Source organism: Carcharhinus amblyrhynchos, chromosome 27 (genome assembly GCF_965287045.1).
Source record: "Carcharhinus amblyrhynchos chromosome 27, sCarAmb.v2.hapA, whole genome shotgun sequence".
Taxonomy (NCBI): Eukaryota; Metazoa; Chordata; class Chondrichthyes; order Carcharhiniformes; family Carcharhinidae; genus Carcharhinus; species Carcharhinus amblyrhynchos.
In genome coordinates this window covers 36,987,553-37,009,830 of record NC_137350.1, presented here as the reverse complement: position 1 = coordinate 37,009,830, position 22,278 = coordinate 36,987,553, and the positions used below count along the sequence as shown (strand labels likewise).

General features: G+C 48.0%; 1 protein-coding gene across 2 annotated transcripts in view; it reads left to right on the top strand.

Annotated features, from left to right (window-relative positions):
* Nucleotides 1–14,868, top strand: part of socs7 (suppressor of cytokine signaling 7) — a 61,702-nt gene extending 46,834 nt beyond the window's left edge. For both annotated transcript variants that reach the window (XM_080213392.1, XM_080213390.1), the window contains exons 8-10: nt 9,609–9,744; nt 10,331–10,483; nt 12,012–14,868. In XM_080213392.1, coding sequence (XP_080069518.1) covers nt 9,609–9,744; nt 10,331–10,451 — 257 coding nt within the window. In that variant the 3' untranslated portion in view covers nt 10,452–10,483; nt 12,012–14,868. The remainder of the gene's footprint in view (nt 1–9,608; nt 9,745–10,330; nt 10,484–12,011) is intronic.
* Nucleotides 14,869–22,278: the final 7,410 nt, after the last annotated feature.

Here is a 22,278-nt window from a genome sequence, read left to right as displayed (position 1 = left end):
CACGTATCGCTTACTCTGTGGTTTAACCTTTAATCTGTGATATTACGAGCGTGAATCTGGAAGCAAGGGGAGAGACTGCGTTTTGGACTGAGGAAGTGAATGAGGAAATGGAAATGGGTTCCTGTTGGACCTGTTACTTAAATCAGAGCAAACGCTCCATCAAAATAACCTGCTTTAATTATTTTAAATATTGTACCTCTGTCAACCCCCGTGTTGTGTGATTTTGATTGATGGGGAGACTTGCTTTCTCTGTGTCTCCCCCCTCCCCCGGAATCTGCTGGCATGTCTCGGGAGCTGAATTGTATCAGACTGGAACTGAGTAGATTATCTTTGAGTCGAGTGCAGCAGGGAAACCGCATCTTCAGGAAGTTGCTCGTACCTCATCCTTGTGGTTTAATTGAGCAGATAGCTGACCCCGTGGTCTGCTACAGTCATGAAGGAATGGAGAACTCGTGAGGAACAGGCTGGGAAGATGCTGCGTTCCCTGGGCATTTTCCTTTGCCTTTCTCTCAAGGACGTTGTTTATTTGCTGTAAATTCTGCCCAATGAATGGCCTTTAGTGTTTCAGGATCATTTTCGGGGGATTTAAAATGGGCTGGTGGACTGGACACTGTGTACAATGCTGAGGTTTTGTGAGAAGCTGTTACTGCTCGTGAATGTATTGTGAGATATTCTTTGTGCAAAATAAAAATATATTGCAAATGTATTTTGAGGCTGGTAAGCGGAAGGTTGTGGTGAGAGGCAAACAGGTTTGAGCAGAGGGAAACAGCTTGTGAAACCAGTGGAGTTACCGAGCTTCATACCCAGAGTACAACTAGTGAATGATATGCTTTAAACTGCCTTGTTACGAGCATGTTTTTAGCTAAGTGCTGGTTTATGAAGGAAGTCTTGGTGTTCTTGTTCTATCTGCTCTCAAAGATTATTTCATTCAGTAAATATCTAGGAACGTTTTATTCTGTTAAAGGTGCTATATAAATGTACTTTGGTCTCGTTATTGTCCTATGATAACATTCTGCCCCTAGACCCTGCTCCATTATCCAGTTCGATCATGGCTTTACCTTGGTTCCATTAATGTTAATTTTCTTGCCTAAAAAACCTACCAGTCTTGGTCTTTAACTCTCCAAATGCCACCCCCCAGACCCGGGAAGGTGAAGTTTCAGATTTCCACTGCCCTCTGTGTGAAGTGTTTCCTCGATAGTCCGGCTCTCATTTAAGTGATTTCCAGCTCCCCCCACCCCCATCCAGGATTCCCACTCCACTCCAGAAGTTTGTCATCTCTCTCTCTATCAAACCATTTAAACATATTAGATCATTGAGTTGCTGGCCTCGAGCGGGTGCAAGCCCAGTTAATAACCTGTCCTAATAATGTGACCTCCTTTTATCCCGGGAGTCAGTCCTACATGTGAATCACGGGCTGAGTGTAGCTGCCTTCCCTGGTCACTGCCTCGTTAGTGAAGACTGAGATGTTTTGTGGAGGATGAAGTGAGTAATTGCAGCTGATCTGGACCTGCTATTGTCCAATTAACTCCTGTGTTTATCTTGTATTATTTTCTGATTCACCAGGCCAGTCATGTAGCTCAGACAAGAGGCCATTTCTACAATCTCGGCAAGTGCTGTCCCTTCGCAACTGAGCTTAGCCAAGGATCGGGAAAAGAAAGAAAAATTTAAATATCTGTAGCGCCTTTCACAATCTCGGGGCATCCCAAAGCCCTTTACAGCCAGTGGAACATTTCGAAGCGTAGTCACTGTTGTAACGTAGGGAATGCAGCAACTGATTTGTGTACAGCAAGATCCCACAAGCAGCAATGATTTGAGAGATAGATATTAACCTAGGATAATCAGAGAGTCACAATGCCTCTGGATCTGGGAACCGAGGTAATTTTGGAAGGCTGTGTCCTTAATCACAAATTTTAATCAGTCTTCACTGAAGTTAAGCAGCCCAGTGAGACTGTCTGGAAAGTTTGAGGCTCCGCGTCCAAACTTCCAGAAGCAAAATACTGCAGATGCTGGAAATCAGAAATAAGAAGAAATGCTGGAAAAGCTCAGGGTCTGCGGAGAGAGAAACAGAGTATGTGTTCAGAGTCGAATATGATTTCTATTTCTGGAGCAGTTTTATCTGATCTGAGACATTAACTGTTTGTTGTTCCACAGGACTTGCTGTGTCTCCAGCACTTTGTTTCTATTGCAGTTTGTGTGGGAGCTCTCCAGATACAGGGTGCTCGCTGCTGCACACTGTCCAGTCTCCGGCACGTAGCTGTCAACGTGGCTTTCAAACGGTTTTGAATAAGATTCTAAACCTTTGGGGCAGGAGGAGGATAGAAAGGGTGTTTTGTTTATATTTTTTAAAAAACAGATCTTTGATAGACTGTATTGTGGTTAATCGCAGGGCTGCAGGAAGTTGCCACTATCTCGAGTCTGTCAGAAAAAACTGTGCCTCAAAACTCAGATTTTAAACAGTCTTCACCGAAGTTAAACAGCCTGTCTGAGATGGTTTTAAATTTTCTTTCTCTCTAATCTCCCTAGTAAACTGCTCACTCATCCCTTCAACACCTCCCTGGTCTTCTGTTTGAACGGAGCATGCCGTATTTTGCTGATTGATTTGTTTGATTTATTTATTATTGACACATGTATTAGTATATAGTGAAAAGTATTATTTTTTGCATGCTATATGGACAAAGCATACCGTTCATAGTGAAGGAAAAAGAGTGCAGAATGTAGTGTTACAGTTATAGCTAGGGTGTAGAGAAAGATCAACTTAATGTAGGGTAAAGTCCATTCAAAAGTCTGATAGCAGCAGGGAAGGAGCTGTTCTTGAGTCGGTTGGTACGTGACCTCAGACTTTTGTATCTTTTTCCTGACAGAAGAAGGTGGAAGAGAGAACGTCCGGGGCACGGGTGTCCTTTGCCGCTTTGCTAAGGCAGCGGGAAGTGTGGACAGAGTCAATGGATGGGAGGCTGGTTTATGTGATGGATTGGGCTACATTCATGACCTTTTGTAGCTCCTTGCAGTCTTGGGCAGAACAGGAGCCATACCAGGCTGTGATACAACCAGAAAGAATGCTTTCTATGGTGCATCTGTAAAAATTGGTGAGAGTTGTAGCTGACATGTCAAAATTCCTTAATCTTCTGAGGAAGTAGAGGCATTGATGGGCTTTCTTAACAATAGTGTTGGCATGGGGGGGACCAGGACATTTTGTTGGTGATCTGGGCAGCTAAAAACTTGAAGCTCTTGATCTTTTCTACTTCATCCCTGTTGATGTAGACAGGTTCTCCTTTACGCTTTGGGAAGTCGTTGACAATCTCCTTCGTTTTGTTGACATTGAGGGAGAGATCATTGTCACTGCACCAGTTTATCAGATTCTCTATCTCATTCCTGTACACTCTTGTTGAGATTGTACTGAATTATTACAATGTTAATGTGACAGTAAATGTGCCAAAAGAAAAGTTTCCCCTTTTTCAGAGTTTCAGTGGGCCAGGTAAAGTCTGTCTCAACTCCTGTTCCAGTCACTCAGTTTTGAGTTTAAAATTCTCATCCTTGGTTTCAGACCATTCTTTGGTCTCACCACTCACTATCCCAGCAGCCATCTCTTAATCTCCGAGATAGCTGCAATATTTTCATTCTGGCATCTTTAATTGCTGTACCATTGGTGGCTGCTCTGGGTGGTATGGATAGGTTGGGCCAAAGGGCCTGTTCCCACGCTGTAAACCTCTGTGACACTTGAGTCAGTAACTGCTTCGCCGCAGCTATCTCATCGTTTTCAAAGGATCCACAAAACATGTCTCCTTGACCAAGTGTTTGGTCATGTTGGAACACTGATATGTGTCAGTCAGGTTCTGTCCATGGATCTGAATACATTAAGGGCACTAATAATAGGCATGTTGTTGTTGTTGATGATGATGATTCCACAGTTCTTCTGGAGCAAGGATCCAGTCTCCCAATCTCACCGTTTCAGCTCCACAGGATGACGGAGTGATTCGGAGACTGAATGCTCTCTTATTCTGATGCCTCAAACTTGCTCCATGACCTCGGGAACTGCAACTCCTGATGGATCTAAAGCCCTGAAGATCCGAGAAGGTAGCTGACGTTTCTGTGCTGTGGGCTGTTGGGGCAAAGGTACCAATTTGGAGCAGTACTGCTCTGCTTGTCGCAGCCAAAGCTCGGGGGGGTGGGGGGGTGATTCTCTTGTCCCGCTGCACTGGTTGGTTTAGCGAGCTGGGAGATTGGCACGCCAGCCTGTTGCGCTCAGGGCCAGATGGCCAGAATCATCTCCCAGCATCAGATTTCCAGCACTGTCAGTGCTGCATAACGATACTTAAAAGGTCACTTCCCTACAATGCCCCAGCCTGGGCCCCCTGGCAGTGCCCAAGGGGTAAAGTGGCAATGCCCTGGTGGCACCTTGGCATTCCCATCAGCAGTGCCAAGGGGGTGGGGCCTCTGGGTTGGCAATCTGTGGGGGTGGGGGGTGGAATTCCCAATGCCACACTGCAATTGGGAGTCGTGGGGAAGACCAGCGATCGTGGCTGGCCACCGGGATTGTTGGTGGGGGGAGTGGGGGGGGCAGCCTGGGGGGATCGGGGGAGAGGGTGGTGTGGTCAGGTCTGGGTATGTTGGGGGGGCGGGGGTGGGGGGTGCGGCGTTCGACGTTCGAGCCTTGGTGGGATGGGAGGGCCAGCAGTCTGGAGTTACGGGGCTGGCTGGCAGACAGGAGCCAACCTTGGCGCTGACAGAGTGGCACGTGCGCGGTAGCCCGCTCAGCGCTATCCCAGCGGGGGATAGGCCCCACCCACTGTCAGAGTGCGGGAGTTTCTATTTAAACTCCCGCCGAGAAACCCAGCGCAACTTACTCCGGTTTTTACACAAATCCGACTCTATGGAATAACGAAACTCCACCCTGGATGCAGCCTGAGTGGCCCCAGCGTTCCCCCGATGTTTCTAAATCCTTCACCTGAGCTCTGCTCCTTATCCCATGTCCTGTTTCCATAGTTACTGCCTTTTAATAAATGAAAAGGGAGAGCAGGTAATGAGAGCATTGCTTGAAGTATTTAACTGGTGAGGATAAATCTCAATCTCGGGGCTGTAATTGTCTGAATCCCAGATTGAAAGGGACAGAACTAAAAATGGATTCATAATTGTGTGGCCCAGCTGGTCCACCTGGCTGGCCTTGCCTGGTTGATTCATCGCGACTAATCTCGCCCTCGCTGGGGGAGGGGGTCAGTCAGAGACGTGAGCCTCACATTGCTGCAAATACTCATCCTCCCAGCCACTTACTGAAAGGACGACATTTCTGCTCTTCACTGGAAACCATTAGCTCTTTAAGGACTGATTGACCTTTCCTGCTTTCAGACTACAGACCTATTTCTGTCAGATTACATCTGCTGCAAATGTGTTTCTGGGAATTTATTTTGCTGAGCGGTGATTCTGTCGTTTTCGCTGCTGGCTGGAGTTATGATGGGGTCGATGTGTGAGAGCCCCCCCCACCCCAGCTTTAATTGGCCTGTTCCTCGGGGGAGAGTTAGCAGCAACTGTTCAAAGCAGCTCCGAGCTGGAGATGGTCAGTGGCCGTGCTGAATGTGTGTTGTGGTCTGACTGCCCCCCCCGGCTCTCCTGTTACCCACACCGGCCGATAATCCCCTCAGGTCTTTGGGCACAAAGGGAACTGGAGCAGGTGTTTTAGTGAGCATCAGATTCACTCTCACAGAATGAAAATAATTCCCAGGAGAGAGACAGAGCCCCGCACTGTCAGGGGGTCAGTGCTGAGGGACTGCCGCACTGTCAGGGGGTCAGTGCTGAGGGAGTGCCGCACTGTCAGGGGGTCAGTGCTGAGGGAGTGCCGCACTGTCAGGGGGTCAGTGCTGAGGGAGTGCCGCACTGTCAGGGGGTCAGTGCTGAGGGAGTGCCGCACTGTCAGGGGGTCAGTGCTGAGGGAGTGCCGCACTGTCGGAGGGTCAGTGCTGAGGGAGTGCCGCACTGTCAGAGGGTCGGTGCTGAGGGAGTGCCGCACTGTCAGGGGGTCAGTGCTGAGGGAGTGCCGCATTGTCAGGGGGTCAGTGCTGAGGGAGTGCCGCACTGTCGGAGGGTCGGTGCCGAGGGAGTGCCGCACTGTCGGGGGGTCGGTGCTGAGGGAGTGCCGCACTGTCGGAGGGTCAGTGCTGAGGGAGTGCCGCACTGTCGGGGGGTCGGTGCTGAGGGAGTGCCGCACTGTCGGAGGGTCAGTGCTGAGGGAGTGCCGCACTGTCGGAGGGTCAGTGCTGAGGGAGTGCCGCACTGTCGGGGGGTCGGTGCCGAACAGGAGCTACGTTGCTGTCAGCAGCATCTTGGACAATGAAATATTAAAACATTTATTTCATCCATCACTCGTTTAGACATGAAGGATCTTGTGACAGGATTTTGTTTGTGTTTTGATTTCAGAATATTCCCAATTGTTTTCCGGGTACTTGCTGAAGTGGAGACGTTTGTTGTAATGTCAGAAATGTGGAAGACAGTTTTCCACAACAGCCAATAAAAAAGAAATTTACAAATGTGCAGTGATGTTGGTGAGGGGGTGAATCATTGGTGACTCACTGAGGAGAAATACCCATCGTCATGGTGACCGTGGGATCTTTACATCTACCTGAGAGAATAGACAAGATTTTGCTTTCATGTCCCATCTGAAATCCAGCACTTCCAACACTGGGGCTCCCTCGGCGCTGACCCCCCTGACGGTGCGGCGCTCCCTCGGCGCTGACCCCCCTGACGGTGCGGCGCTCCCTCGGCGCTGACCCCCCTGACGGTGCGGGGCTCCCTCGGCGCTGACCCCCCTGACGGTGCGGGGCTCCCTCGGCGCTGAGCCCCTGACGGTGCGGGGCTCCCTCGGCGCTGAGCCCCTGACGGTGCGGGGCTCCCTCGGCGCTGAGCCCCTGACGGTGCGGGGCTCCCTCGGCGCTGAGCCCCTGACGGTGCGGGGCTCCCTCGGCGCTGAGCCCCTGACGGTGCGGGGCTCCCTCGGCGCTGAGCCCCTGACGGTGCGGGGCTCCCTCGGCGCTGACCCCCCTGACGGTGCGGGGCTCCCTCGGCGCTGAGCCCCTGACGGTGCGGGGCTCCCTCGGCGCTGAGCCCCTGACGGTGCGGGGCTCCCTCGGCGCTGAGCCCCTGACGGTGCGGGGCTCCCTCGGCGCTGAGCCCCTGACGGTGCGGGGCTCCCTCGGCGCTGAGCCCCTGACGGTGCGGGGCTCCCTCGGCGCTGAGCCCCTGACGGTGCGGGGCTCCCTCGGCGCTGAGCCCCTGACGGTGCGGGGCTCCCTCGGCGCTGAGCCCCTGACGGTGCGGGGCTCCCTCGGCGCTGACCCCCTGACGGTGCGGGGCTCCCTCGGCGCTGACCCCCTGGTTAACAGCTTGGGGCTTGTGCTCTGGCGTGGGATATAAAACCATGGTCTTCACTGTCAGGTTGGTGTGGCTCTCACTGAGCTGCAGCACACACCTGTGTTTTAATTCTGTTTTGAGGGTCTGAGAGTGGGATCTTTCTCTGCTTCAGTCAATTAGCTCACTAATGCTCACTCTTGGAGCTCAGGCCTCATCCCTGGAAGGTGCAGATTTGCATCAACTGATCCCTTGCCCCAGTGCCTCACACTCCTGTCCCTCACACTCCTGTCCCTCACACTCCTGTCCCTCACACTCCTGTCCCTCACACTCCTGTCCCTCACACTCCTGTCCCTCACACTCCTGTCCCTCACACTCCTGTCCCTCACACTCCTGTCCCTCACACTCCTGTCCCTCACACTCCTGTCCCTCACACTCCTGTCCCTCACACTCCTGTCCCTCACACTCCTGTCCCTCACACTCCTGTCCCTCACACTCCTGTCCCTCACACTCCTGTCCCTCACACTCCTGTCCCTCACACTCCTGTCCCTCACACTCCTGTCCCTCACACTCCTGTCCCTCACACTCCTGTCCCTCACACTCCTGTCCCTCACACTCCTGTCCCTCACACTCCTGTCCCTCACACTCCTGTCCCTCACACTCCTGTCCCTCACACTCCTGTCCCTCACACTCCTGTCCCTCACACTCCTGTCCCTCACACTCCTGTCCCTCACACTCCTGTCCCTCACACTCCTGTCCCTCACACTCCTGTCCCTCACACTCCTGTCCCTCACACTCCTGTCCCTCACACTCCTGTCCCTCACACTCCTGTCCCTCACACTCCTGTCCCTCACACTCCTGTCCCTCACACTCCTGTCCCTCACACTCCTGTCCCTCACACTCCTGTCCCTCACACTCCTGTCCCTCACACTCCTGTCCCTCACACTCCTGTCCCTCACACTCCTGTCCCTCACACTCCTGTCCCTCACACTCCTGTCCCTCACACTCCTGTCCCTCACACTCCTGTCCCTCACACTCCTGTCCCTCACACTCCTGTCCCTCACACTCCTGTCCCTCACACTCCTGTCCCTCACACTCCTGTCCCTCACACTCCTGTCCCTCACACTCCTGTCCCTCACACTCCTGTCCCTCACACTCCTGTCCCTCACACTCCTGTCCCTCACACTCCTGTCCCTCACACTCCTGTCCCTCACACTCCTGTCCCTCACACTCCTGTCCCTCACACTCCTGTCCCTCACACTCCTGTCCCTCACACTCCTGTCCCTCACACTCCTGTCCCTCACACTCCTGTCCCTCACACTCCTGTCCCTCACACTCCTGTCCCTCACACTCCTGTCCCTCACACTCCTGTCCCTCACACTCCTGTCCCTCACACTCCTGTCCCTCACACTCCTGTCCCTCACACTCCTGTCCCTCACACTCCTGTCCCTCACACTATACTTCCTCCGTTGTGAGAATTTTGACTGCTGTGTTCCTCTTACACTTTCAGATCCTGTTTCCATGAATTTTGGAAAGAATCACAATTAAACTGCAGACTTTGGCATAAATCACAGCTCTTCAACTGCCTGGACCTGAAACCCGTTCCTTCAAACCTCTCCATCTCTTTATCTCTTACCGCTCCTTAAAACCTGCCCGTACCGAGCAGTGTTTTGGTGTGGTTCATTTGGCCTGAGCTACTTGATTCTTGTTTACAGGCTTTCCTCTGACTCCTGTCCACTTCCTGCTATCTGGTCACCTGGACCGATCTTTCTGCGTGTGGTTTGGTCTGAAATGTTGTTCCTGTGAAGCATTCCGGGCAGTTTTTATTTCAGTTCCCGGAGGGTGGGTATCACCGGTGAGGTCAGCATTTGTTGCCTGTCCCTATTTACCCCTTCAGAAGTTGTTGGTGTGATTGAGAGGCCTTACAAAACCATTTCAGAGAATCAGCCACGTTGCTGCGGCTCTGGAGAACGTATCGGCCAGACTGGGTAAGGACGGCAGATTTCCTTCCCCACGGGACAGTAATGAACCAGGTGGAGTTTTCCAGCATTACAAATGCTAGCTTTCAATTCCAATTTGCTGGTTTAACTGAGCCCAGCTGCAGTGCTTGGATCCGAGCTTGCCTTTCCTGTGGCAGAGGAGTTTATAAATGCAAGTTGTTGTTGTTGTTGTTGTTGTTGAGCCGTGAGATCCTCTGGGAGTTTCCCAGTGCATTGGTGCAGCGCCTGGTGGCCCAGCTTTATCCTGAGTTCTGTGACCGTTCTCGTTTGCAGGTTTGCCTCCGACCCCTGTGCAGCTCCTCTATCCCGTCTCCCGCTTCAGCAACGTGAAATCCCTGCAGCACCTTTGCCGCTTCCGAATCCGGCAACTTGTCCGGATAGACCACATCCCGGAACTTCCACTCCCAAAGTGAGTAGCCTGCGGGTTGGGGGTGGGGGTGGGGGGATCCGTGGGGGCGGGTGAATGGAAACTCTCTTACTCGGGATGGGTTCTGCTTTGGTTGCTGGGGGACGGTGTGGTGTTTGGCAAGGGTTGTGGATGACAGTCTGTGCCTGAGGTGGGGAGGGACAGAGTACAGAGTGAGTGGAGGATGGGAGGTCGGGAGGTCAGGGTTTGCCTGAGGATGCGCTCTGTGTGGTGGGGGTGGGGAGAGGTGGTGGGTGGAGGGCATTGGGATGTGGGGTGGTGGGTGGGGGTGTGGGGTGGTGCAGCATTGAGACACACTACTGTAAATATCCCATTGCAACAAGATCTTGTACTGCTTCAGGGGGTGGTGGAAAGAGCAATAATCTCCACAAGCGAATTGGATAAATATTTAGCTGAAAATTTCAGAGATCTGAGGCCGAGCAGGGGGTTGGGGGATGAATTGGATAGCACTTTCCAAGAGCTAGCACAGGCAGAATGGGCTGAATGGCTTTAATCCAGACAGTGATTCTGTGAACTACCCTTCCCTATGTTTGCTGCTGACTGACTTTGCGTTACTGATCTTGCTCAGACCCCTTATATCGTATCTGCGAAAGTTTTACTATTACGATCCTGAGGAAGAGGCCTACCTTTCCCTGAGGGAAGCTCGTCTCTGTATCGCCCACGAACAGGACATGGACACCCAGACGTAGCTGTCCCAGAAACATCGCTCGAACCATCTAAAGTAAGTAAAGCCAAGCCTTCACCCTGTGTCAAAGTGTGTGGTTTTCACACCTCCACCCCCTCCCTGCCTTCTCCCCTCCCCTCCCCACCCCCTCGCTGCCTTCTCCCATCTCCCCACCCCCTCGCTGCCTTCTCCCATCTCCCCACCCCCTCGCTGCCTTCTCCCATCTCCCCACCCCCTCGCTGCCTTCTCCCATCTCCCCACCCCCTCGCTGCCTTCTCCCATCTCCCCACCCCCTCGCTGCCTTCTCCCATCTCCCCACCCCCTCGCTGCCTTCTCCCATCTCCCCACCCCCTCGCTGCCTTCTCCCATCTCCCCACCCCCTCGCTGCCTTCTCCCCTCCCCTCCCCACCCCCTCGCTGCCTTCTCCCCTCCCCTCCCCACCCCCTCGCTGCCTTCTCCCCTCCCCTCCCCACCCCCTCGCTGCCTTCTCCCCTCCCCTCCCCACCCCCCCTCCCTGCCTTCTCCCCTCCCCTCCCCTCCCCACCCCCCCTCCCTGCCTTCTCCCCTCCCTGCCTTCTCCCCTCCCCACCCCCCCTCCCTGCCTTCTACCATCTCCCACGTTGCAGTGGCTTTGGAATCTCATGTAGACCAGATCGGGTAAGGAGGGCAGATTTCCTTCCCTAAAGGACATTGTTGGAAAAACCCATCTGGTTTACCAATGGTTACAAGGTTATCATTAGACTTCTAATTCCAGATGTTTTATTGAATTCAAATTTCACCACCTGCCATGGTGAGGTTTGAGAATTCCCCTGGGTCTCTGCATTTCTAGTCTGGTGACTATACCACGACACCACTGCCTCCCCCAGGACGATGTGGGTCAAATGGCCAGTTTGGCTGAGTTTGTAGGCTCAGAAAAAGATCTTTCTCTCAGGCCACTGTCGATTTGTTCTCAGCACAATTCATGTGGTGCTGATTTTCAGATACTTTTGTATTTAACATAATTTTCAGCATGGTTTGAACGTCAGTGGTATTGGGGAAGCCAGTGTGTTCATTAATCTTACTTTGAAACTATGCTAATTCACTGCATTCTAATTGAAGATGAGCTTATTTCTGCTGAGGGAGCTTTATTTTATAGGCTCAGTGGACATCTGGTGTGCACAATTGCTTAGTAATTTCATAGAATCCTACAGTACAGAAAGAGGCCATTCAGCCCATCGAGTCTGCACAATCCCACCCAGGCCCTATCCCCATATATTTACCCACTAATCCCTTTAATCTATGCATCCTGGGACATTAAGGACAATTTAGCAGAGCCGTTCAACCTAACCCGCACATCTTTGGACTGTAGGAGGAAACCGGAGCGCCTGGAGGAAACTTTCGCAGACACGGGGAGAATGTGCAAACTCCACACGGACAGTGACCTGAACCAGGAGGTCACAGGTCCCTGGGGCTGTGAAGCAGCAGTGCTGATCACTGGGCTACTGGGCCACCCAGCACTCATTTGTGGCACTCATTAGTGTTGTGGTTGAGTTAGATGAGAGAATGTTTTCCTGACCCTTCATGCTGCCTTTCTGCTTTGTTACAGGTTGGAGTTACTGAGGGCGGTGGGAACGGCGCGTTCTAACCGGATCCCCATGCCAGGAGCCGCTTATGACCCAGGGGGCTCGTCGATTTTCCTGAATTGCTCCTTATTCCCGATGCTTATTTAGACGCGTCGCTCACTCCAGAAGTTGGTGTGGTGGAGGGAGGGGAGGAGGGTGCACCCGGAACATGGCAGAATTCCTCCCGGAATCTCCCTGGATGGTGAAGATGGGACAGGACAATCAAACGATGGATGATGGATTTGCACTTTCTACAGAGAAAGACAGGTGTTCCTAACTTGCAGCTTTTGCTGGGGAGGCAATGGTTCTCCTGAATCCAGAGACATTCCAGGTGTTTTGTGCTGAGATACCTGACGCTGTATGAATGCCTGGAAGGGTTATATTGCACAAATGTTTTTTTTTGTTAATTTATGGATTAGACTACTGGTTATATTCACAGGTTGTTTAATGCGTAATTTATGGAAATCATTTGCAGGTTTCTCTTAGAATCATAGAATGGTTACAGTACAGAGGAAAGTATTCAACTCATCGTGTCAGTGCTGGCTCCCTGCAAGAACTCGGCTTGTCCCGCTCCCCCACCTTTCGCCAAAACTCCTGCAAGTTGTTTCTTTTAAGATAATTGTCCAATTCCCTTTTTAAATTCGCAGACTGACTCTGTCTCCAGTATGAGCTTGGGTGGTATTTTCTGAATCCTAACCACTCGCTGCATAAAAATAAAGATTTCTTTGTGTCGCCTTTTAGTTCTTAAATCCATTTCCTCTGGTTCTCAACGTTTCTGCCAATGGGAACAGTTTCTCACGATTTACTCTGCCTGATTCCTTTTGACCGCGAACACCTCAATCAAATCTCCTCACAACCCCCCTCCTCTGAGGGGAACAGTCTTAGCTTCTCCCGTCTGTCTGTGTAACTAAAGTTAGAACCATTCTTTTCCATCCTTTTTTGCTTTCTCACCAAAGCTTTCCTGTCCTTATGTGTGGTGCCTAGGATTGGATATAATATTCCAGTTGACACTCACCCAGTATTTTCTAAAGTTCACTCTGATCTTTTTAGTTATGTACTTTAAGCATCTGTTTTTGAAGCCCAGGATTCCATGTACCTTTACTGATCTCTGTCTCATCCTGCTCTACCATCTTCAACAATTCAACATTTACCTGCAGGTCCCTCTATTCTGAACCCCCTTTAGATTTGGCCTCTTTGTGTTGCCTCTCTTCATCCTTCCCTCCAAAATGAATCATTTCACATTTCTGTCCATTAAATTTCATTTGCCACTTGTCCACCCAGACTGTGACTTTTGACATCAGTTGCTCTCCTCTTCACAGTTGTCAGCATATCCAAGTAATGTGTCATCCACAAATATTGAAATTGTTTCCAGTGCAAGTCCAGGTAACAAAGAACAAGCTGGGTAGTCATCCTTTTACCAAGCCCTGGGGACCTTTACACTCTCCTCAACTGTTCACCGCTATTCTCTTTCCTGCACTCAGTCAATTTTGTGTCCTTATTGTGTCTGTCCCTTTTATTGATAAACTGTTGTTTACACTTTATCAATGTCTTTCGGCGTACACTTCATCAAACAACTCAATCTAGTTATTTAAACATGATTTGCCTTTAACAAATTCATGACCGCTTTTCCTTAATTAAGCCGTATTTATCCAAGTGACTGTTTAATTTTGTTCAAGATTATGGTTTCTATAAGCCTTCCCACTATCAATGTTAAACCGACTGGCCTGTAGTTGCTTTAAACTTATAGCCTTTTTAATGATATTTACAGTTCTCCAGCCCTCTGACACCAACCCTGTCTCTGAGGAAGATTGGAAAACTGTTGGTAGTGTCTCTGTGATTTCTATTTTACTTTCCTCTGTATCCTTTGGACACACCCTGTCCACCTTAAATACAGGCAGCCTTTCTAATACCTCCTCTACATCCCTTTGCAGCCCATCCAGCGTCTCGACTGCCTCCACTTTCACTGAGTTTGGGAGCATTTACACTCGTGGAACTGAAATGCCCTGGCACTACCTCTGAGTTATACCACCCATTGATTAAACAGAAATAAACGTGAATAACTAAAGACTCATCGGCCAGTCACCAAGCAGCTGCTTCCCTTCTACTGAAGTCACTTTATTTTGTAGGGATTATGAGCATCTTAAATGATTTTATTTTTATCTATAGATTTGATTTTAATTTACTGGAAAAAAAAATCAAGAATCCTTTAGTGTTATGATCCCTTGTTATTTAATTTAAACTTTATCCCGTCAGACCTGATTAATTAATTAAAAACTGATCGTAATTATTTGATAAATTATCAAATTGGTTTTAACTTTTAGACTAATTGATCTAGTTCATGATTAAGTCACATTCAAAGTTTATCAATTAATCACATTCCCCACGTGACTTCATTTTTCTAAGAAAATGTATTTGGACATTTTTGTGTATTCAATATGAAAATACAGGAAATGGCCAAGTGTCTGACCAATAAAATAACATCTAATAGGATAAGCGAGTCAGCTTGTTTTCCAGTTGGCTGTGATGATTTATCCCCGCTGTGTTCTTGGATCACCCGTGTTCTTTGACCTGGAAGCATTTTAGTTTAATTATCAAGGGTCAGAATTTCCCCATTTCCAGTATCTTCATTACAAAAACACAAAAGTGTTCAAATATTTTTTCTTAAAAGCCACTATTTTTGCTAATCCTGATGAGTTATTGCCTGAGCTACTTCCAGCAATATCCAGGACATTAATCTTCAATTCCCACAGATCCCAAAGCAATCCCAGAGTGTTGATGAAGGAGAACACACAATGGGTTAGCAAAAAGCAACAATGGATTCATTTCCTTCACCCACCCCCCCCCCCACCCCCCCCCCCCGCCCCAGTGCCCTTTCCCCCTGCAACGTGACACCAAGAGTCTCTCTACTTGGGTGTCCTTGTATTCCAGTCACTGAAGGTAGCAAACAGATACAGCAGGCCAGGAAAGAAGGCAAGTGGTATGTTGGCCTTCAGAGTGAGAGGATTTAAGTGTAGGAGTAGAGGTACCTTGCTGCCCTTATACAGGGTTGGTGAGGCCACACCTGGAATGTTGTGTGCAAGTTTGGTCTCCTTTATTTGAGGAAGGATGCCCTTGCCATAGAGAGAGTGCAGAGAAGGTGTTACCAGACTGATCCCTGAAATGATGGGACTGGCATGAGGACATATTGAGGCAGTTAGAATTGTATTGACAGGACTTTAGTAGAATGAGGGGGGATTGAAATTCTATCAGGACTATTTAGAGTAAATGCAGGAAGAATGTTCCCAATGGTGGGGCTGTCCAGAACCAGAGGTCACAGTCTGAGGATACAGGGTAAATCTTTCAGAACTGAAATAAGGAGAAATTTCTTCAGCTGAGAGTGGTGAATGTGTGGAATTCTCTACCACAGAAAACAGTTGAGGCCAAAACTTGTACGTTTATAAGAAACAGATATAGTAACAGAGGGTGAATGGGGCTGAAGGGATATGGAACAAGGGGGGATCAGGATATTGAATTTGATATTCAGCCACAATCCAAATGAATGGTGGAACAGGCTCAAAGGGCTGGATGGCCTACTCCTGCTCCTATTTACTATGTTGACTTTAGGTCCAAAATTCTAGCAATTTCTTGAAAAATTCAGCAAGTCCAAGGTTTGCTCTTGGTCCCATTTCTTTGCTATAAATAACACAGCATCATATTTACAAAATTTAGCTAAAGCACAAAACTGCACATGTTGGTTAATATTGTAGCTCTGTCTATAACCCCTGAGTTGTGTTTTTCTGTGTTACTGGTTTGCAGTCATTCACTTGAAATGTATTCCACGAGTAATTTTGTTTGTCAAGTTTTCTACATGATGGATAATCTACATCGAGTATACAGCACAGGAGCAGGCCATTCTGTCCAACTCCCCCATGGGCCTTCTCTGACACTACCTCATCTCACCCAATTAGCTTCTCCTCATCTCCCTCTCTGGCTCCCCCTAAAACTGGTTGAGGCCAACAGCATCAATCATCAGGAGTGAGTGCCGCATTCTTACCGCTGTCAGGTAAAGAAGTCTCTCCTGGATGACCTCTGGATTTATTAATCTTTATGCCCCTAATTTGAGACACCCTAAGTGAAATATTGTCCCTATGTCAACCTTATCAAACCTCTTTGTAATCTTAAAGACCTCAGTCAGATCACTTTTAACCTTCCAGAGGGAAAAACCCTTTTTTTAATATATAAATCCTCTTCCATCTTCAGCCATCAGCCGCTGGAATGGACATGAGGGATTCTGGATTCAGATTATTGTGGCTCGTGTTCTTCTAGAGTGAGAATCTCAGGTCATGTCTGCATTGTTTGTTGGGATGGCTGATTTCTGAATCAGTTTGCATTGTGGTACAAGGACACCACTCTTTCTGGTGAAGAGTTGTTGCTTCCTATGGTAGAATCCAACTGTGGACGCAATAACATTGCAATATAATGACTGCCCTCATCCTGGGTCATCCCATTTCCTATTTAATAAAAGCTGGGGAGGCCATCACCAATCTGTTCTTCTTTCCCCTGGGCTGCCAACCTGCCAGGAATTAAAGATTAATTTCTGGATACTGCTGCATGTGGCAGCCAGGAGAAAAATCACACCTGGGGACAAATCAGAAAATTGGGGTTTTCTCCGTTACTATCAGAAACGAGAAAAATAGCTGTGTACTGGGCAGGATCAGCGATGGAAATCGCCAGGAGAATGTCCAACCGGGTCTCCCTCCCACCCCTCCCAACCACCCTTATCTTCTACTTGAGAATTCAGCGATGTCTCTTACTATAAGAATCCTAAAACTCCAGCCATGATTGTGTTCCCTGTCTGGTTGTGATTTTTGGAAAGGAGAAATCCTATCGACCCACAGGGACAGCCACATTGCAAATGGGAAGTTTAACCCTTACAGTCATCTGACTTTAAATAAAAGTTTACTAAACCTTGCAACTTGAATTTTCTTTTTGCATTAAAGCTTTGCACCTGTGCCATTAGTTAATGTTAAATTACCTGCTGCACCGAATGACCTGTCAGCTGGAACATCAGCTCCTGGGAGCTGCTCTACCACAGCAGATCAATGACGAGAACAAGGTCTTTTCTAATTTGTTTGTTATAAGAAGATTGGGCCAATTGTGGAGTCATGGGTTGGGAGCAGGGGGAAGCTAGGAACCTTCAATAAAACCTCCAGGAATTACTTCTGACTAGAGTTGGCAATCCTAAAAGTACCCATGTGTAACTTGTTTCTCAGTTCTGCTCAGTGAGAGTCTGTCTTGCCGTGTGGTGACCATGTAGTGTGGAGTTGGTCCCACTGGTAACATTAGCAATTGAACTGAGAGACTAGGAGACCTGGGTGAACCCTTGTTTGTCATAGTGGATTCCAAATCATAGGATATTTGGAACTCAGAATCGAGTGTAAGGAGGCTGATCGCAGAACCATACAGCACAGAGGAAGGCCATTCAGCCCATCGTGCCTGTCCTGCTCTTTAGAAGAGCAGTCTAGCCAGTTTCCTCTCCCCGTGGCCCTGCAAATATTCCCTATTTAAGTATTTACCCAATCCCCTTTGAAAAGTTGTTATTGAATCTGTTCCAGAGGCTTTTCAAACAATGTATTCACAACACTGCTTAATAAAGAAAAAGAGAACACTCACCTGATGAAGGAGCAGCACTCCAAAAGCTCGTGATTCCAAATAAACCTGTTGGACTTTAACTTGGTTTGTGAGACTTCTTACTAATTTAAAAAAAAATTTTGCTCCTCTTGTTCTTCTGCTAATAAGCTTAAATTTGTGTTTTCTGATTAGATGCAGAGCAAAGCACTCCAGATCCAATCTCATTCCGGCATGTGACACTTTTCCACTTTCTGCATTGACTTCTCGAGCAAGCTGTGAATGGGAAATGGTCAAACAGCCCATTCTCACAGTGACTTGCCCAGTCTGATGCTGCTGGATTTTAGGTGTGGGTTTGGGTTTGCTGTTTTGAGCCGAGGGCCCAGTAGGAACTGTCTGAAGTTGTGCAGACTCCTCCCAAAGCAGCCCACGCAGTCAGGGAAGGGCACCGTTCCCTGCGGTCTGGGCAACAAAGATACAACCAAGAGTTTCCGATGTGAAAGATAAAATCCTTTGGTAACGTTTAAATTGGTTTAGTGTTTGTGACCAGCTGAGATTTTTCCCCCGTGTGAAAATAGTTCTGAACAGATCATAAAATAGAAAACTGTATCCCTTAAAGAATGGCCTTGCCTGGTAAATCTAGATATATTTTGTGATTGATGCAAAATCAATGCAGACTGACTGTAACCATCCAGTCTACTGATATTTTGTACATACTCTATTAATAAGCATGTATGTCCTCTCTGTATACGGAGGACTTTGGAACAATCAGTGCTGATGTCAGAGGGAGTCGTGTAAATGTTTCAACCCTTGTTTTGTAAATGTTGGAAAAAGGCGGTTGATTATGTAATTGTGGATTTGTATTGAATTTCTATTCTTGGAACTACTGCCGTTAAAGACTTGTATATATTGGAATCTGAGTGAAACTTATAAACCGATTGATTTAAAATTGTTTCTGGGTATGAGTGTTGGATTTTTTTTAAGATGGCCAGAATTAAGCTTTTGGGCTGTTGTATTAAAACAACTGCTTTATGTTATAGAGACCGGCAACGGAATTCAGAAGCCCCTTCACTTTTTAAAAAACTTCTGTCTCACCCTCTACTCCTTCCTGTCTCCAGTGCACATCTCCTTTCCTCGGAAAGGCATCTATACCGTTCACCTTGACGATTCCCTGTGGTAGAGTTCAATGTTATTCCTATGAGGAAGTTTCTCCTGAATTCCCAGTGGATTTATTAGTGACTATCCAATACCTAGTTTTGGACTCCACACAAAGGGAATCTATGTGGACCCTATCAAACCTTTTTCTTATTCGTTCCCCTTATCCATTTCAAGAGTAGAATTTCTCAGCCCAAACATCTCTCTACCCCGAGCCCTCAGCCATTCCCCCCACCCCACCATCTCATTTTTCCAACCATCACCTCTCACTATCTCGCTCCCTTCCTGCATTCCTCCACTTTAAGCAATACCTGAGATGTCCTGAATTAAATTATTCCCCACACCTCTCCCTGCCTCCACGGGCAAAACACCTCCGTTGTGGGTTTCCTTGGATTAAGATGGCCTGCTCTCTCCTCACCCCAAAAGACCCTGATAACAACTGACTTCCCTGCCCCCCAACACTTGGCCTGAAAGTTCAAGTGTCAATTTATTTTTGAATATTGTGACCCGCTCATCAATCAGTCCAGGAAGGGGCAGGTGACCCACTTCTTGTGTCTCAGATTATAGCTCCTTCTGACGCTCTGATGGGAGGTTAGCTGTCCAGGGAAACAGTCTGATCCACAGTTCTACATAAATATTTAAAAGCTAGCTCTGGGTGATAAACAAAAAAATGGTTTGCACTTTTATACAATCTCTGATATCCCAAAGCACTTTACAGCCAGTGGGATACTACCAAAGTGTTGTCATGATGTTGTGATGTCAGAGATGGGGTGGGCAATTTGCACCCAACAAATGTGAGAATGATGTGATGCTCTGTATTTTGGTGATATCAGCTAAGGGCTATCATTAGCCTATACTGTTAACGTTCTTGCTCTCCTTCAAACTGAGTGTGGGATCTTCTATGTCCATGTAGCGGGAAGGTCGTGCCTTACTAACCTTATTGAGTTCTTTGAGAAGGTGACCAAAGAGGTGGATGGGGGTAAGGCAGTAGACGTGGTATATATGGATTTTAGTAAGGCGTTTGATAAGGTTCACCATGGTATGCTTCTGCAGAAAATGCAGATGTATGGGATTGGTGGTAATTTAGGTACTTGGATCAGGAATTGGTTAGCAGATAGGAGACAGAGGGTGGTGGTTGATGGTAATTATTCATCATGGAGTTCGGTTACGAGTGGTGTGCCTCAGGGATCTGTTTTGGGGCCACTGCTGTTTGTAATCTTTATTAATGATCTGGATGAGGGTATAGTTGGGTGGATTAGTAAGTTTGCTGATGACACCAAAGTCGGAGGTGTGGTAGATTGTGAGGAAGGGTGTCGAAGTTTGCAGGGTGACTTGGACAGGTTGCAGAGCTGGGCCGCGAGGTGGCGGATGGAGTTTAATGCGGAGAAGTGTGAGGTAATCCATTTCGGTAGGAATAACAGATGTGTTGAGTATAGGGCTAACGGGAGGACTTTGAATAGAGTGGAGGAGCAGAGGGATCTAGGTGTATGTGTACGTAGATCCCTGAAAGTTGGGAATCAAGTAGATAAGGTTGTTAAGAAGGCGTACGGTGTCTTGGCGTTTATTGGTAGGGGGATTGAATTTAGGAGTCGCAGCGTCATGTTGCAACTGTACACAACTCTGGTGCGGCCGCACTTGGAGTACTGTGTGCAGTTCTGGTCCCCACATTACAGGAAGGATGTGGAGGCTTTGGAGAGGGTGCAGAGGAGGTTTACCAGGATGTTGCCTGGTATGCAGGGGAGGTCCTATGAGGAGAGACTGAGGGATTTGGGGTTGTTTTCACTGGAAAGAAGGCGGCTAAGAAGGGATCTTATAGAAACATATAAGATGATTAGAGGTTTAGATACGGTGGATGGTGATAGCCTGTTTCCTCGGATGGAGAAAGCTAGCACGAGGGGGCATGGCTTTAAATTAAGGGGGGGTAGTTATAGGATGGATGTCAGGGGCAGGTTCTTTACCCAGAGGGTGGTGAGGGACTGGAATGCCCTGCCTGCTGCAGTTGTAAATGCGCCTAGTTTGGGGGCGTTTAAGAGATTGGTGGATAGGTTTATGGACGAAAAGGGATTGGTTTAGATTAGTGGGTCAATGTTTTTTTTTAAAAATAAGACTGGTCGGCGCAACATTGTGGGCCGAAGGGCCTGTTCCGCGCTGTAATGTTCTATGTTCTATGTTCTATGTGCCATAAAGCTTGGTTTACTGATTTATGTCTAAATCTTCAGATGCTATAATATGAAAGCATTCTGTGAATCCTGTCGTTGTCCCATTCCTTTTGGAGATTCCAATTGGACTTTAACTTGGTTTTTGAGACTACTTACTAATTTAAAAAAAATTTGCTCCTGGCCCTGCACTCAACCCTGGAACATCTAGATAACAAAGACATCTATGTCAGATTCCCATTTATTAACTACAGTTCAGCCTTCAACACCATTATTCATATGGAACTCATCTCCAAATTTCATGGCCTGGGGCTCATCTCCTCCCTCTCCAACTGCATCCTAAACTTCCTAACCCTTAGACCATAATCAGTAAGGATAGGCAATAACACCTCCTCCACGATCATCCTCAATACCGGTGTTCCACAAGACTGTGTCCTTAGCTCCTTACTATACTCCTTATACACCTATGACTATGTGGCCAAATTCACCTCCAACCTGATTTTCAAGTTTGCTGATGACACCACTACTATAGTTGGCTAGATCATAAACAATGATGAGATGGAGTACAGGAATGAGATAGAGAATCTGGTGAACTGGTGCGGTGATAATAATCTCTCCCTCAATCTCAACAAAACAAAGGAGATTGTCATCGACTTCAGGAAGTATAGTGGAGAACATGCCCCTGTCTTCATCAACGAGGAGAGATAGAAATGGTCAAGAGCTTCAAGTTTTTAGGTGTCCAAATTACCAACAACCTCTCCTGATTCCCCCATGCCAACACTAGAGTTAAAAAGTCCACCATTGCCTCTACTTTCTCAGAAGACTAAGGAAATTTGGCATGTCCACTACGACTCTCACCAACTTTTACACCTGCACCGTAGTAAGCATTCTTTCTGGTTGTATCACAGCTTGGTATGGGCTCCTGCTCTGCCCAAGACCACAGGAAGCTACAAAGGATCATGAACAAAGCCCAGTCCATCACTCAAACCAACGTTCCATCCATTGACTCTGTCTACACTTCCTGCTGCCTCAGCAAAGCAGCCAGCGTAATTAAGGACCCCACGCACCCTGGACGTTCTCTCTTTCACCTTCCTCCGTCAGGAAAAAGATACAAAAGTTTGAGGTCACGTACCAACTGAGTCTAGAACAGCTTCTTCCCTGCTGCAATCAGACTTTTGACAGGATTTACTTTATATGAAGTTGATCTTTCTCTGCACCCTAGCTATGACTGTAACACTACATTCTACACTCTCTCCTTTCCTTCTCTATGTATGGTTAACATTGTATAGTGTGCAAGAAACAATATTTTTCAATGTATGCTAATACATGTGAC